The sequence below is a fragment of the Hemicordylus capensis genome, chromosome 4 (assembly GCF_027244095.1).
Source record: "Hemicordylus capensis ecotype Gifberg chromosome 4, rHemCap1.1.pri, whole genome shotgun sequence".
NCBI lineage: Eukaryota > Metazoa > Chordata > Lepidosauria > Squamata > Cordylidae > Hemicordylus > Hemicordylus capensis.
The window spans coordinates 70,911,067-70,924,436 of NC_069660.1; the positions used below are offsets into that span (position 1 = coordinate 70,911,067).

General features: G+C 41.9%; 1 protein-coding gene across 1 annotated transcript; it reads right to left on the reverse strand.

Annotated features, from left to right (window-relative positions):
- Positions 1–7,079: 7,079 nt before the first annotated feature.
- Positions 7,080–12,078, reverse strand: BTG2 (BTG anti-proliferation factor 2). The gene is made up of 2 exons (XM_053249422.1): positions 11,705–12,078; positions 7,080–10,054 (listed from the first exon to the last, which is right to left on the reverse strand). Exons 1-2 carry the CDS (start codon positions 11,877–11,879, stop codon positions 9,717–9,719), a joined length of 513 nt encoding a protein of 170 aa, XP_053105397.1. The 5' UTR covers positions 11,880–12,078; the 3' UTR covers positions 7,080–9,716.
- Between the last annotated feature and the right edge of the window lie 1,292 nt (positions 12,079–13,370).

The following is a 13,370-nucleotide window of genomic DNA, read 5'->3' on the forward strand; positions in this document are numbered from 1 at the left end:
ACCATCAGTCACAGCACTGCAGCTGAGCCTGGAGGAGGAAGGGGAGGAGTTGTGGGGGGAGCATCTTGGATGGGTAAGTCAGTCAATCTCGCCACAGCCTCAGATGCAGTATCAGCTGCTGCCACCATGTCTGCCAGTCTCAGTGACAATGTGAACCTGAGCCATCATTGATACCTCCTCCACTTCTAGTCCATGAACCAGCAGCCATTTAGCAGATGCTCCCCTCCCATGGTGAGTAAGGTAGAGTCAAAACACAGTTATAAAGTTGAAACAAGATGGCAATGTGCCAATATCTTAAGTGCCGTTTCTCTTAATTTGGAGCCGCTTAAGTCAAGGACTGTTTGTAACACAGGAAGTCTGCAAACTGATGAGGCATCTTGCCAGTCAACAGCTAGCACTTCATGCTACCTCTTTTGCCATCCTTTTTTCTAGAATAAAAATGAGAAATACTTCATCTAGGCTATATCCGGAAAGAAGTAAGCATGCACAGAATGAAGGTCCTGTGGTGATGGGGCAGACTGGTCATCTAAACGACTTGGCACACATGTGGGAAAAACAGAGGGCTGGTGCCCATAGCGTTTTGAACCAGGGATTATTTGCCAGATTTCATGAAAGTAGGTCGCATGGCTTCAGGGAGCAGCTCTAGAAAATAGCTCAATCTCAAATTAAGACAGCCATGCATATGGGAATGGGGATAGAGATGTAGCATGCAATCCACACCTTATTGAAGACAATTAGAAAACTCCCATTGTAAGTAGCTCTAGATTTTAATCTAGCTATAATAACTGGGCAGGTTAAGACAATCCTAAATATATATTCATTGGCAATGTATGATCTGTATTGACAAACAGAGGCATACAAGTAAAGAGGGAACTGAAGGTGTCACCAATCTGAGCCATCCTAAGTAGTAACTTCCAGCTCATGTGACCTGTTCTTTTAATAGCAACAGTAGCAGCAGCAACAAAACCTTTTAAAATGCTCAGATATGAAGAGTTCCAAAGTTCCATCCACAGAAAAAGAACCTTACACCAACTGAAACACAACTTTCAGTTGATTTTAATTCAGCATTTTATTAAAAAGCTCTTGAATATGGCTGTTGTTGTGCGGGTATCATTATGGATGTACTGAGAATAATCAAGCTATATTTTATTTAATTATGTTGATAGGTAATGACTAAAGGTAAATGACAGTGAATCATTCTATCACCTGAGAATATCTATCCAAACACAGCATTTATATCAGGTCATTTGGAGGGTGCGCATCTCATTCCAAACAGAGCTCTGGCATCTACGTGACTGTTGAGTAATCAGCAGCCACTATCTTAAAAGCTCTCTTTCACAAGTTCAGGATGTTTCAAATGTCTGCAGACACACTAGTGGAGAGTCTTTTAAAAGCGTGTCTGGCACAGCATTCATGTTGGCTCCCATTCTAAGTATGGGACACAGATAATCCTAGAGCACAGAAAAAGTGATGATAGGATAAATCAAGACTGCATCTATAGTCATCCCAGTTATATATAACCTTGTGCTGTTCTGACAACAGTGCTTTCACCTTGAAGAGAGCTGGTCTTCTGGGAAGAGAGCTGGTCTTGTGGTAGCAAGCATGACTTGTCCCCTTAAGCTAAGCAGGATCTGCCCTGGCTGCATACGAAAGGGAGACTAGAAGTATGTGCTCTGTAAGATATTCGCCTTAGGGGATGGAGCCACTCTGGGAAGAGCATCTAGGCTCCAAGTTCCTTCCCTGGCATCTCCAAGATGGGGCTGAGAGAGATTCCTGCCTGCAACCTTGGAGAAGCCGCTGCCAGTCTGTGTAGACAATACTGAGCCAGATGGACCTATAGTCTGACTCAGTATATGGCGGCTTCCTATGTACCTTGCATTGTCTATTTATTTTATCAAATGCACATTGTCTCTTTCTGGCTGCCTTGTACATGTTATGCTACACTGGAATATTTGGGGTTGCCTTCCGGGATACCTGACTGGGATGCAGAGATGATGGCAAGAGGTAACAGGCATACCCCACCCACCCCCCAAATATTACCCACTCCCTCTCTCATCCCACCATCCACTAGATTGGACTTTACAGCAGAGTGTCAGACAATACAGTCGTAATATGGTCCTAGTTTGTATTTGTGATTTTAAAAGGCTTCTGCTGTTTAAAGTCTCATTCTCTCACTCTTCTATCCCCCGCAAAAGCAGCAGAGGCAGTGTAGCCAGGTACTGTATATAGGAGACTCCTCCAGTCTCCCAAGAACCAAGCCAATCCCTTAGCTTTCTTCCTGGCGCCAGGAATCATCAGTGGTTGAAGACCAGTTACATTATAAGAACTACTGAGGATAACATGGTATGATCTGCTTGACTTATGCAAGATGCAGGAATATATATATATATATATATATATATATATATATATATATATATATATATATATATTCCTGCATCTTGCATAAGTCTTCCTGCAAGATGCAGGAATTATGCAAGATTATGCAAGATTTATGCAAGATGCAGGAATAGATAGATAGATAGATAGATAGATAGATAGATAGATAGATAGATAGATAGATAGATATTCCTGCATCTTGCATAAATCTTGCATAATCTTGCATAATTCCTGCATCTTGCATATATATATGACGAGTTGCATTCTGGTCAGTTGCATCCCAGTCAATTGAGTCCCTGGAGATTTGCATCCTGGTTTTTTGTTTTGTTGTTTTTTTGAGGGGGGGGGTGGGTTGCATCCCAGACAATTGTGTCCCTAACCCAAATGTTATTAATTAAAGGAGGCATTGTTGATTAAAACAACCCCTTGTAAGAAACTTATTTTGGCAACATCTCTGGAAACTTTTTAAAAACTTCTGAAAACATCTCTTCAACCAAGCTTTCTCAGCTTTTTAAAACTTGTTTTTAAATTGTTCTGATTATTTAATTGTTGTTTTATGCTGTTTTATAATTTTTGTTTTAATTAATTGATTTTAATGAAACTAGGCTATGTCACAGCTCTTGAAATCAAGCATAGGTGGAAACATGCTTGTTGATGACAGAAATTGTAGCTATCACTATCATAAGAAAAATGCTGTGGGTACGAAAACTTACTGGAGATGTGTGGTGCGATCCTGTAAAGCAGGAGTTCATACCAAGAGAGATGAAGTAACAAGATGAATTAATGAGCATAACCACAGTTGTTCTGCTGCTGCAATTAGAGCAAAAGAATAGATTGCAGAGTTGAAGGAAACTGTGATGTCCTCACAAGAACCAACCAGACATCTCATTGGAACAACTTTGTCAAAAAATGACGAGTTTTCAATGGCAGAAATGCCCTCTGTCTCAGCAGTGGGGAGAAATGTTCATTGTTGGAGAAGAAAACACAAAATACTCCACCTATACCAAACCAAAGATGTAATTATGAAATACCTGAAGAATATTGTATTCTCCCAAATGGACAAAGGTTTCTTGCAATTGATACTGGCATGAATGATGAAAATAGAATGTTCATCTTTGCTTCAGAAGAGGGTTTGGATGTCATGATTTCATAACTGGGCAGCAGATGGCACCCTCAAAATTTGCCCACATATCTATTATCAACTGTATTGCATCCATATCCAAGATGGTGCATTCAGTATTCCTCATGTATTTGCTCTTCTACCCAATAAGACTAAGGAAACATATGATCGCCTATTCACTCTTTTGTTGTGGATTCCCCAACAACGAATCCCAAATCAGTGAGCAGAAACATTTCCTAATGCAACAATGAGCTCATGTATTTTCCATTTGTCAAAATCCATCTTTAAGAAAATATGTGACCTTGGTTTAAGACAATGGTATAATGAAGTTCAAGAATTCAATATAAAAATTAGATGTTTCTGTGTGTTAGCTTTCCTTCCAGTAAATGATGTGGTAGCAGGCTTTTTAGATCTGAGTGAAGATCACCACTTAACTCCTGAATTCATCACACACTTTGAAGTTACATACATTGGCCTAGCAAGACGTAGAAGTGGGCGTAGGATTGCAGCAACCTTTTCCATTGAATCTTGGGATGTTCATGATCATGATCTTTGGAAGGACAGTATAGAAATCAAAATAAATAAATCAATCAAACAATGAACGACTTACCTAGATCTAACAATAGTTTAGAGGGGTGGCATAATGCTATTCAAAATTCAATTACTTGTCAACATACACCCCTCTGTTTGGAAATTAATTGAAGCGTTGAAGAAAGAGGAATCTATGGCCAAAAAGAAGAAAATTGACTACCAGAGGGATTATTGTCCAACCAAGAAATAAGAATATCAATAAGCTCCTTCAATCATTACTTGCATGTTGCAATCCTGAGGACAAAATAAGTTTCTTACGAAGGGTTGTCCACAACATACGCACTTTTTAAGGACTTATTGACTACGGGGTTGCTTGCTACAACAATGTTACAAAAGTTTCTTACGAGGTGTTGTTTGCATGTTACAAAATAAATTTAAGAGGGGTTAAAAATAAATTAATTTTTAATCAGCGATCTCTTTTTTAAATAATAAAACTTGGGTTAGAGACAATTGTCCAGGACACAAAAAATGGGACTCAAACATCCAGGGATGCAATTGACTGGGACTCAAATGCCCTAGTACCATATATGCTAAATATAGGAATGGTAGATATGCTCCTTTAAACATTACATGACCAGCTTGAAAACAAGACAAACACTGAAATAGATCACTTTCTTTCCCTCACTCCTCCCCACTTCCTGCTTTAATCTTTTACACACTCCCTCGCAGTTTGTTTATAGTCATGCACATCAGTTATTCTATTTGGGGCACCACAGTTATTAAAGAAAATAAAATCACATTCATTTTAGCAGGCAGTGTGCAGTACAGTCATCCAGAGACTGGGACAAGTTTTACCTTCACTTCAGGGATGCAATCATAATACTTCAGGATAAGCACACTGGCTGACATACTGAGACATTGCCTAACTTGTCCTTTTAATTTCAGTGAGACCACTTTGAGTAATTTTCCTCAGTATGTCTGCCAATGTGCTTTTGTTCTTCTGGATTAGACTTAATGTGCCACAATAGACTTAAATAGTTCAATATACTAGAGAAGTTTGACCTGAAAGATGAAGTGTTACTTAAAGAGGTAGGTAGGTTTTGTTTTATGAAGCTATCAGAATTGAGCATCCAAAATTATCACAATTCTATACTCTATTCTTGTAATGGCTGTTCGTGGGGAATGATGTTCCAGTCTTCCTCAGCCACTTACTTTGAAATTGCATAACCTTGGCAAGAAAGTCAGAATAATGAAGTGAAGGATGGAATTACAGCACAGACTCTTTGCTGTCATTTCCATGACAACTGATGAGGGGAAAGCAGCATTTAAAAGAGAAAAGGCTCAATTTCTTCCCTAGAGCCACTTCACTGTAGCCTTGCTCATATCTTTATCCTGGTTTAAGATGCTGTTTGGTAGGTGGAAGGGTGCTTAACAATTAGTCTGTTGAAACAGTTAAGATTTATTTAACTGGTGACAAAGCAGTTTCAGAAAGCTTTGCTATATGAGGACAGATGCATTAGAATATACTTAAGAAGCACTGTAGCTCTATTCAGATTTTGCATTGTACAGGTATCTGTAGTACACACATACACATTTGCATGGGAATAGCTGTCCATGCATTCTAAAAGTGAACCTGGGTACAGGTCTCCTCAAAGGCAGGTACAGATAGGAAGTGTACTGCTGAACAGGCACTGAACAGAACATGCCAGTAACTGTCCATGCATACAGGCTGTACAGGTATAATCATATATTTATATAGCCACCCCATAACAATTATCTGGTTGACTCACAGTGTAAATGTGTGAATAGGGCACGTGTGAATAAGGCTTATGACCACTTTGCTTTCGGTACAGTAGCAGGCCTTTTCTCATTTGAAAATGATAGCACCTGTTTTCCACTGTTTTGCATTTGGGTGTACACTATCACTCCCTTATCACAATTCTAAGCTACCAGCATTGCCCTCATCCTTCCTGCTCCATATATGGAAGGGCACTGAAAGACAAAAGCAGCCCAAAGAGCTTCAGGTGCTGGTCAAGTTGAACCCTGGCCAGAGATCCAGAATTATCAGAACCACCACAGTCTAGCCTCACAGCCCTACCCAGCACCTCACTCAGCTGAGAGCTTGGCCAGTGGCAGCAATCCCAAATGCTCCATAGTGGCCATCGCCATCTTCCCTAACACCAAATATGCAATGTGCTCACCGCATCATTACACAAATGATGGAGATCAGACGGGCACGTTGGATTGTTTTAAAAATTGTGTCAGCCAGAACAGCCACTGCAAAGCACTTAGCAATGCTATCATCCAGCCCTGGGGGAGGTGCCTGCACATTCCACTGGGGGGGGGCAGAGTGGGGTTCCAGAGCAGGCCTTTGTCCCAGGGTCTCTTGGCAGCAAACCTGAGCAGCCTGCCCACAGATGGACCCGTGAGTCAACACTAAATATCCTAATGCAGCACTCATCGGCGTCCCCCATGCTCAAAAGTGCTCCAGAATTAGAGCAACACTGCTTGCTGCTTCCTAGATGCCCCTCCCACTTCAGGGGTTATGTCCATGAAAAAGTATTTTCCACCTTATATTACCACCTACCAAAGCAAAAACAAAAAAGGAACCACCTAGCAGTATTTGTTCGTGGCACTGGGTGTTTGATTATTTTCCAGACATACCTACTTAAAGAATGCTAAGAAGCACCCTCCAATGGTTGTGCTAGCTGCAAATAGTCACCAAACAAGCAAATGTTATGCTTCTGCATTTTACACAGTAGCAATCAACCTGACCCAGAGCCCCATCAGAGCTGGTTTTGTGTGTTTTAGCTTTTCCAGCACTATTTGAAGCTTTACTGAAACCTGCAAAACTGGTTTGACCAGATACCATAGCAGGATAGAAAAGAGTGAAACAATAGCTCTGCAGGACTGCCTTCACACCTCTGATAGCCTGTTGGCTGTCTGCATGTCTATATAGTCTTAAGTCACAATATTGTGACTTAAGATGTTGGGACAAATACATTGGGAATCTCTTTGCCAACAAGAAATAGCAAGCCAATGCTTGGGATCTTTCCAGCAACATATTTAAATTGCTACATTTTTATTAAAGTAACAAAAGTGTACATGTCTCAATATATCTGTACATTTTGCATATAAAAACACTTTTGTACAATAATCATCCCTCCCCCAGCCCCAACACAAAATAGCTTACAAACTTTGTATTATTTTCACTAGTTATGAAAGTAGGTCCCATTCAACAGTCCAGCTCAAGATTTGCAAACATTTTTTAAAAGAGGGTGGGGAGGAGAGACACACACTCACACCCATAGGCTGTTGAAACGGTTCTTCAGCACTGCAACAGGTTGTGTCAGGCTTGTAATCAGAAGGCAACAAAGAGCATACATCAATTCACAGCTTTTACATACACATGTTACAAACAGAATCTGTCCAAATTTGGTTGGCTTAATGCTAACAAAAAGTGTTAATACTAGATTCCATAACAACAGTATGACATTTGGTAACCTTTTCTGCTTCTCCATCTACCCTTCAAGAATGTTTGGGGAGGTGGGGGAGGAGAGAGAATAATAATTTGGTTCCTAAAAGCACCCTTTGTTGGTAAGGAGGGAGCAAGATGGAATAGCGATATCTTGAAATATTTATGCCAACCTGGCAAGCCAAACAAGTACTGGCATTTGGGAAATTCCAAGCAGAGGCAAGGAGTGTAGCAAAACAAAATTTTTTCTTGGACACATTACAGTTCCCACTCATATCATGTTTTCAATGCACCAGATAAGGAGCAAGGCTCCCAGGCAGACTGAACACAAACTTTCCTTGGAGGGAGAAGCTACAGTGCAGCAAGTATTCCCCTCCTTGTGCCGCCAAATATTGCACAATTATGCTAACGGAGTGGCGACACTTTTTTTTTAAGCTTATAGGGGATACTTAGTGCTTTACCACCACTGTATTTGCTGAATGGAGAGTCCCATCCTCAAAATGAGAGCCTCGCCTATTGAGCTGGAAGAAATTAAAATGATTCACAGCTGGGCTGATACAGTTTCAGATTTTGCAAGTTAGAGAATTTGAGTACAATATACCAAGAAGCTTACTTATGCAAGCCCCAGTGAAAGGAACTAAAGCTGCACAAGAGTCTGATTAACTCTTGAAAAGCTCCCGTTTCCATCAGTGGAGATTGCACAGGAGAACTTCTGGGCAAATTGTGCCTCTAAAATAAGAGCATAAGCTATTCCAGGGTGCAGAACTTTGGCCCTCCTACAGATGTTGGACTGCAACTCCCATCATCTCTATTGGCCACTGTAGCTGGGGATTATGGGAGCTTTAGTCCAAAAGCAGCTGGTGGGCTGAAGCTATGCAGCCCTGAACTATTCCATATAAAAGGCCCTCACACTTCTTAAATGATATGCCATTATGGTGCTGAGATTTCCTAGGTCAGACATTCATGAACCTGAGCATACACCTCATATGAGAAAATGTTAGTTGCTTTGAAATGGCTGCACAGAAGCTGCTCCTCCTCTAGAGTGCCCAAGTTTTATGAAACATATTGCACAGTGTCTGAGAACTCAATTCACAAAAAAGCAGAGCAGCAGCAGCTCTGGGGATACAAAGCAGTTGCCTCTTCAAAACAGGAGAAAGCCCAACAGACCATGTGCTCTGAAGCAGATCCGAGAAGGTTTCATTATTTTTATTTTTATTTTTAAGTTAAGTGCCCTGTTTTTGTAATTGCCTCTAAGCAATCATTGGCAGCATGGTCAGGAATTTTACAAGGTCAAGATAAAGGCAGTGAAATAGACAACACCCTGGTGAAGGCTTTTCTAGCAGGTAGATCAGATTCACATTGGCCTGGCCATTGCACTTCTGTGTATGCAAGTTGACTACTAAAGTAACAAGCCAGATTGTGACACAGACCAGATCCTGGATCTCCTTGGCAAGCAAAAGTTCCTTATGATTTCAGAAACAACTTTTGGGTGCCAAATGGAATTTTGCTTTAGCATGAAGTACAGGATGTGGTGCAGAAAAATCAAGTTTTGTGCAAAATGGGCTGTCACTTAGAAACCCACCCAGTGGATCAAAGATAGTGGCTTTAATTGTGATAGGGTGTTTTAACAAAATGCATAGGCCATTAAAAAGAAGAAAAAGTTGCTCAGACTGAGATAGCAGGTGAAACTGGTGGTGAAGTGTGCATAACATACTACATAACAGTGTAGTACGAACAGGTGACTTGAAAGAAAAAAGCCAAGGCTAGAATGAGGTTATGACATCCCAATCAAGATATATGGTTCATCATTTAAAGTACTACCATCCTGGCATGCTGGCCTTTAAATTCACAGTTGTAGCACTTGCCCCATAGTTAGTCACTGCTTAAAAGTGCTGTACCCTGCCCCACCCCCCTTTCCTTATGTTTCCAACCCTGCATTTCCCAGATAGGCAGATCAACCCTTCAGAATTGTCTTCCAACACTAATTAGGTAGATATTGGCATTTTTTTTAATAATCTCGCAAGCTTGCAACAGCTTTTAAAAAGGCACCTCAACACCACTCCCCAGAGGAGTGGTGCCTGCTATTGAGTTTCATTTTGGATTTTCTGTTTTTTAAAAAAATATAAATAGCTCTTCATTTTTTAAAAATACATCCTCAGATGAGGTATTCAGTAGCCCATGTCTTGGCAGTGTAAGGACAACTGAGAACACTTAGCTGGAGACTGTCATCATGTAGCTTTTGGAAGGGCTGGTGCGCCCCAGCATCATCTGATTTTTGCAGGTAAGCATCCCGTAGGAGCTCACTGGTGCTGTGGATGCCTCATACAGAACACAGATGGATCCATCCTCACCAATCCGGTAGGATACCTCATAAGGGTCCACCCAGAGTGTGAGTTCACTGGGCAAGAGCTGGTATAGTTGCTGGAGATTGAGTCCAATTTGACTAGCTGCCTTGCTGATGATAGGGTCCATTTTATGGTTGATACGGATGCAGCGGTAGCCAGAGCCTTTGAAGGGTTTCTCGGGGAACCAGTGATGTTTGTAATGCTCTGAAAGGGGCACCAAAAAAATTACAAAGAATAGTAAGTGATCACAGCGGATTATTGATGCAACATAACAGATTTTACACATGGCATACAGTCAGAGGTAGGCAATTGCAAAGTCATTACTTTGGTCTCCCATCCCAAGTCTAGAGTTTGATCCAGTCAGTACTGAATCCAATGACAATCATTCTATTCAAGTGATGCAAGACTGGAGAGCTTTAAAATTAAGGTAGCCCTTTTGTGTTCATTGCATAGGAAAAGTCTATATCATGTCACAGATGGCACAATGAAAGGTTTGTTGTACAGGACAGCTTCAAGCTCAGGTTTTGTACCCCCCCCCCCACATGACTATATTTAGAACCAGCAAATCAAGTACTATTTTCCAAGGCAAAGAATACCAAGATGGGCTAGAGGGGTAGCAATAAACAAGTTCAGTCTATCTGAAGTTTGGCAATGAGAAAATGTCTTTTTTGTGAAAGCATCAGGAATTCAGAAGCAAGGGACTGAAGAGTCCAGAAGGTTTACTGAATGCAAAAACAAAATACTTCTCTAATTACTTAAAGCTCTTTGGTAGGCAGTGTCATTAACATAGCACCCCAGCAACCCTCTCCCTTGTACCACAAGCCAGTGTGCAGTTTCTATCCCTTAAATGAATTTGCTTAGAAGACCCTTCCGACAATATGATATATTCATTAACACAAGGGAGTGGGAAGAGAGATAGCATTTAGCAGCACTGTCCACTGAGGCCATTCACAATCACAAGTAAGAGAGACTTTTAAACGAACTGGATATAAAACCTCAACTCTTCACAGAGCGCACACACACAGCACTTTGAGAAGTGATTTGTTTGGGCAGTGTATCAACCAGTAGCTCAATGAGTTTTAGAACAGCCTAAACACAAATTGCAAGATCAATTGCTTCAGATCAAGCAACTCTCAGGAGCTTGGAGAATGGATAGAGATGTTGGGCATACAATATGCACCAGGAGCTTCTCCTGCACAAGACCTATTGAAGGGAAAGGATAAGGAAGCATAGCGCTCTCGTGTTGTTCCCATTCATCTGCTGCAGAATGGGCAAAAGAACGTCCCAGGCCTGCCATCACTATCTCGCTCTTTCTTCCTCCGGCGAAAAACAAGAAGCCCCCTGTTTTCAGCTCAAGTTTATTCCCGATGCCATCGCGATAGTACGCGTGGTGGGGGTGGAAGAGCCTAATCTTTGATACGGAGCACTTATAGGCTCGTATTTTTGTTTTCCAGGCCATAAGAATCTATTCTAGTCAGTCAGTTTAGATATGCCCAGAAGAATACGTTGCTAATAAAGTTCTCTCCAATAAAAGATCAGGCTCTATGTTATACAGTAACAGAAGAGGTATAATTTTTTTTTAGATTTTTAAAAAAATATTTTAAAAAAAATATTTAAGTGCATAGCGTGTATGTGACACAGCCTCGGGTACAACACCAAAGATTTCATCTAGAGAGAAAAACAGTAAGCGGAGAAAATGGGAGAGCGAGGAATCAGAGAATTATAGCGGACCAGTGGATGTCCCGCACTTATCCAGGAAACGTTAAGTTTGAGAGGTCTTGTTGCTGCCCAAGGAAATGAGGTTTAGGATTAGAAAGCTCCCTAGAACAGACTTCAGGCAGGCTCGTTTCTCACCTGTGAGCGCCTCTTCCAGGGCCCCGCTGAAAACCTGAAGCTGCTGTTCACTAACGCAGCCCCGGGTCCGGAGCAAACTGGACACGAAGCCCACGGCGGCGGCGATCTCCCGGACCATGTCCGCCCGGCTGCAGTTGCTAACGCAGCTCCCATTCCAGCGCTGAACTTGGCTCATGTCTGCTTTAGGACTTAGATTAGGGCGGTCCCTTTAAGGCTTCGGGCTGACGATTTAGACACGGGGGGTACAGTAAGGCTGGCCGGTGCCCGCGTTCGTGCTCGCCTGCGAAAGCAGTAGCGGCTGCTTAACGATAGTCTTTCTTCAAGGTTTCTTTCGCGTCCGCCGCTCTCCCCCGGCTTGACTACTCAGGCTGCGGCTGCGAACAGGACTTAATAATCTTGGAAGCAAGGCGTCACCGTCCTGCATACTCCTGATTGGCTGATTTTTGCTAATGCCTCTCCTTGCTATGCTAATGAAGTTGTGACCTCAGCCCGGTGGAAGTTGTGACGTGAGTACTGGGAAAGTCAGGCTCCGAGAACATGATAATAGCAGCTGGGGCTAGAGTGGAGGAGGAGGGGAAGGTTCCTGCTACCGGGCTATTTATAGGGCTTTGCCTAGTAGGGGAGCTGCAGCCTGCAGGATTAAGAGAAGAGATTGTATCTTGCCAATTGCAGCGGTATTATTTGTCCAGTAATCAGATGCGTTGCATAGGAAGTGCCATAAAACACAGGAGAGGGGGAGCAGTCATCAGAGCAGCCTAAAGCAGTCTGGTTATCACCCGGCTTGCATCCCTGATTGATTGACGTTAGTCGTTGTCGACTTTTAGCGACCACCTAGAAAGATTCTCTCCAGGATGACCTGTCTTCAACCCCTGCTGACTTGGCAAAGAGGCACCTTTTAGCGTGGTGATTCTCTTTATTTAGCAGGGGGAGAGTAACTGGCACTATCCACCCCCAGCACAGTACCTCCAGTGACTGTTGCTGGTGTCTATCTTACGTTTCTTTTAGATTATGAGCCCTTTGGGGTCAGGGGTCCATCTTATTTATTTATTTTTCTGTGTAAACCACCCTGAGACATTTTTGAAAGGGCAGTATAGAAATTGAATTTATTATTATTATTATTATTATTATTATTATTATTATTATTATTAATAAAAATAATTTGGTCTTTGGGGTCTCTCAGTGGTGCATTCATTGCTGTCGTAATCGAGCCCATCCACCTTGCTGATGGTCATCCTCTTCTTCTCTTTCCTTCAACTTTTCCCAGCATTATGGACTTCTCAAGGGAGCTGGGTCTTTGCATAATGTGTCCAAAGTATGATAGTTTGAGCCTGGTCATTTGTGCCTCGAATGAAAATTCTGGATTGATTTGTTCTATGATCCATTCGTTTGTTTTCCTGGCTGTCCATGGTATTCCTACCCAATCCCAAATATATGTGCACTACATCCTGTACACATTTACTCAGGAGTCCTGTTGATTCAATGATGCTCGTTCCCATGTTAATATGCTCAAGATTGCAGCCTTGTGATGTGACCTGCAAGGTGTCAAAATGGCTGAGAATCCTGCCAGGGTATTTACTTGAGAGTAATCAGCAACCTAGCTCTGCTCCTTCAGCTGGCAAATTCACTGGGGGCTCCGTTGCCAATGAGATGTGTCTGTTGAGACTTT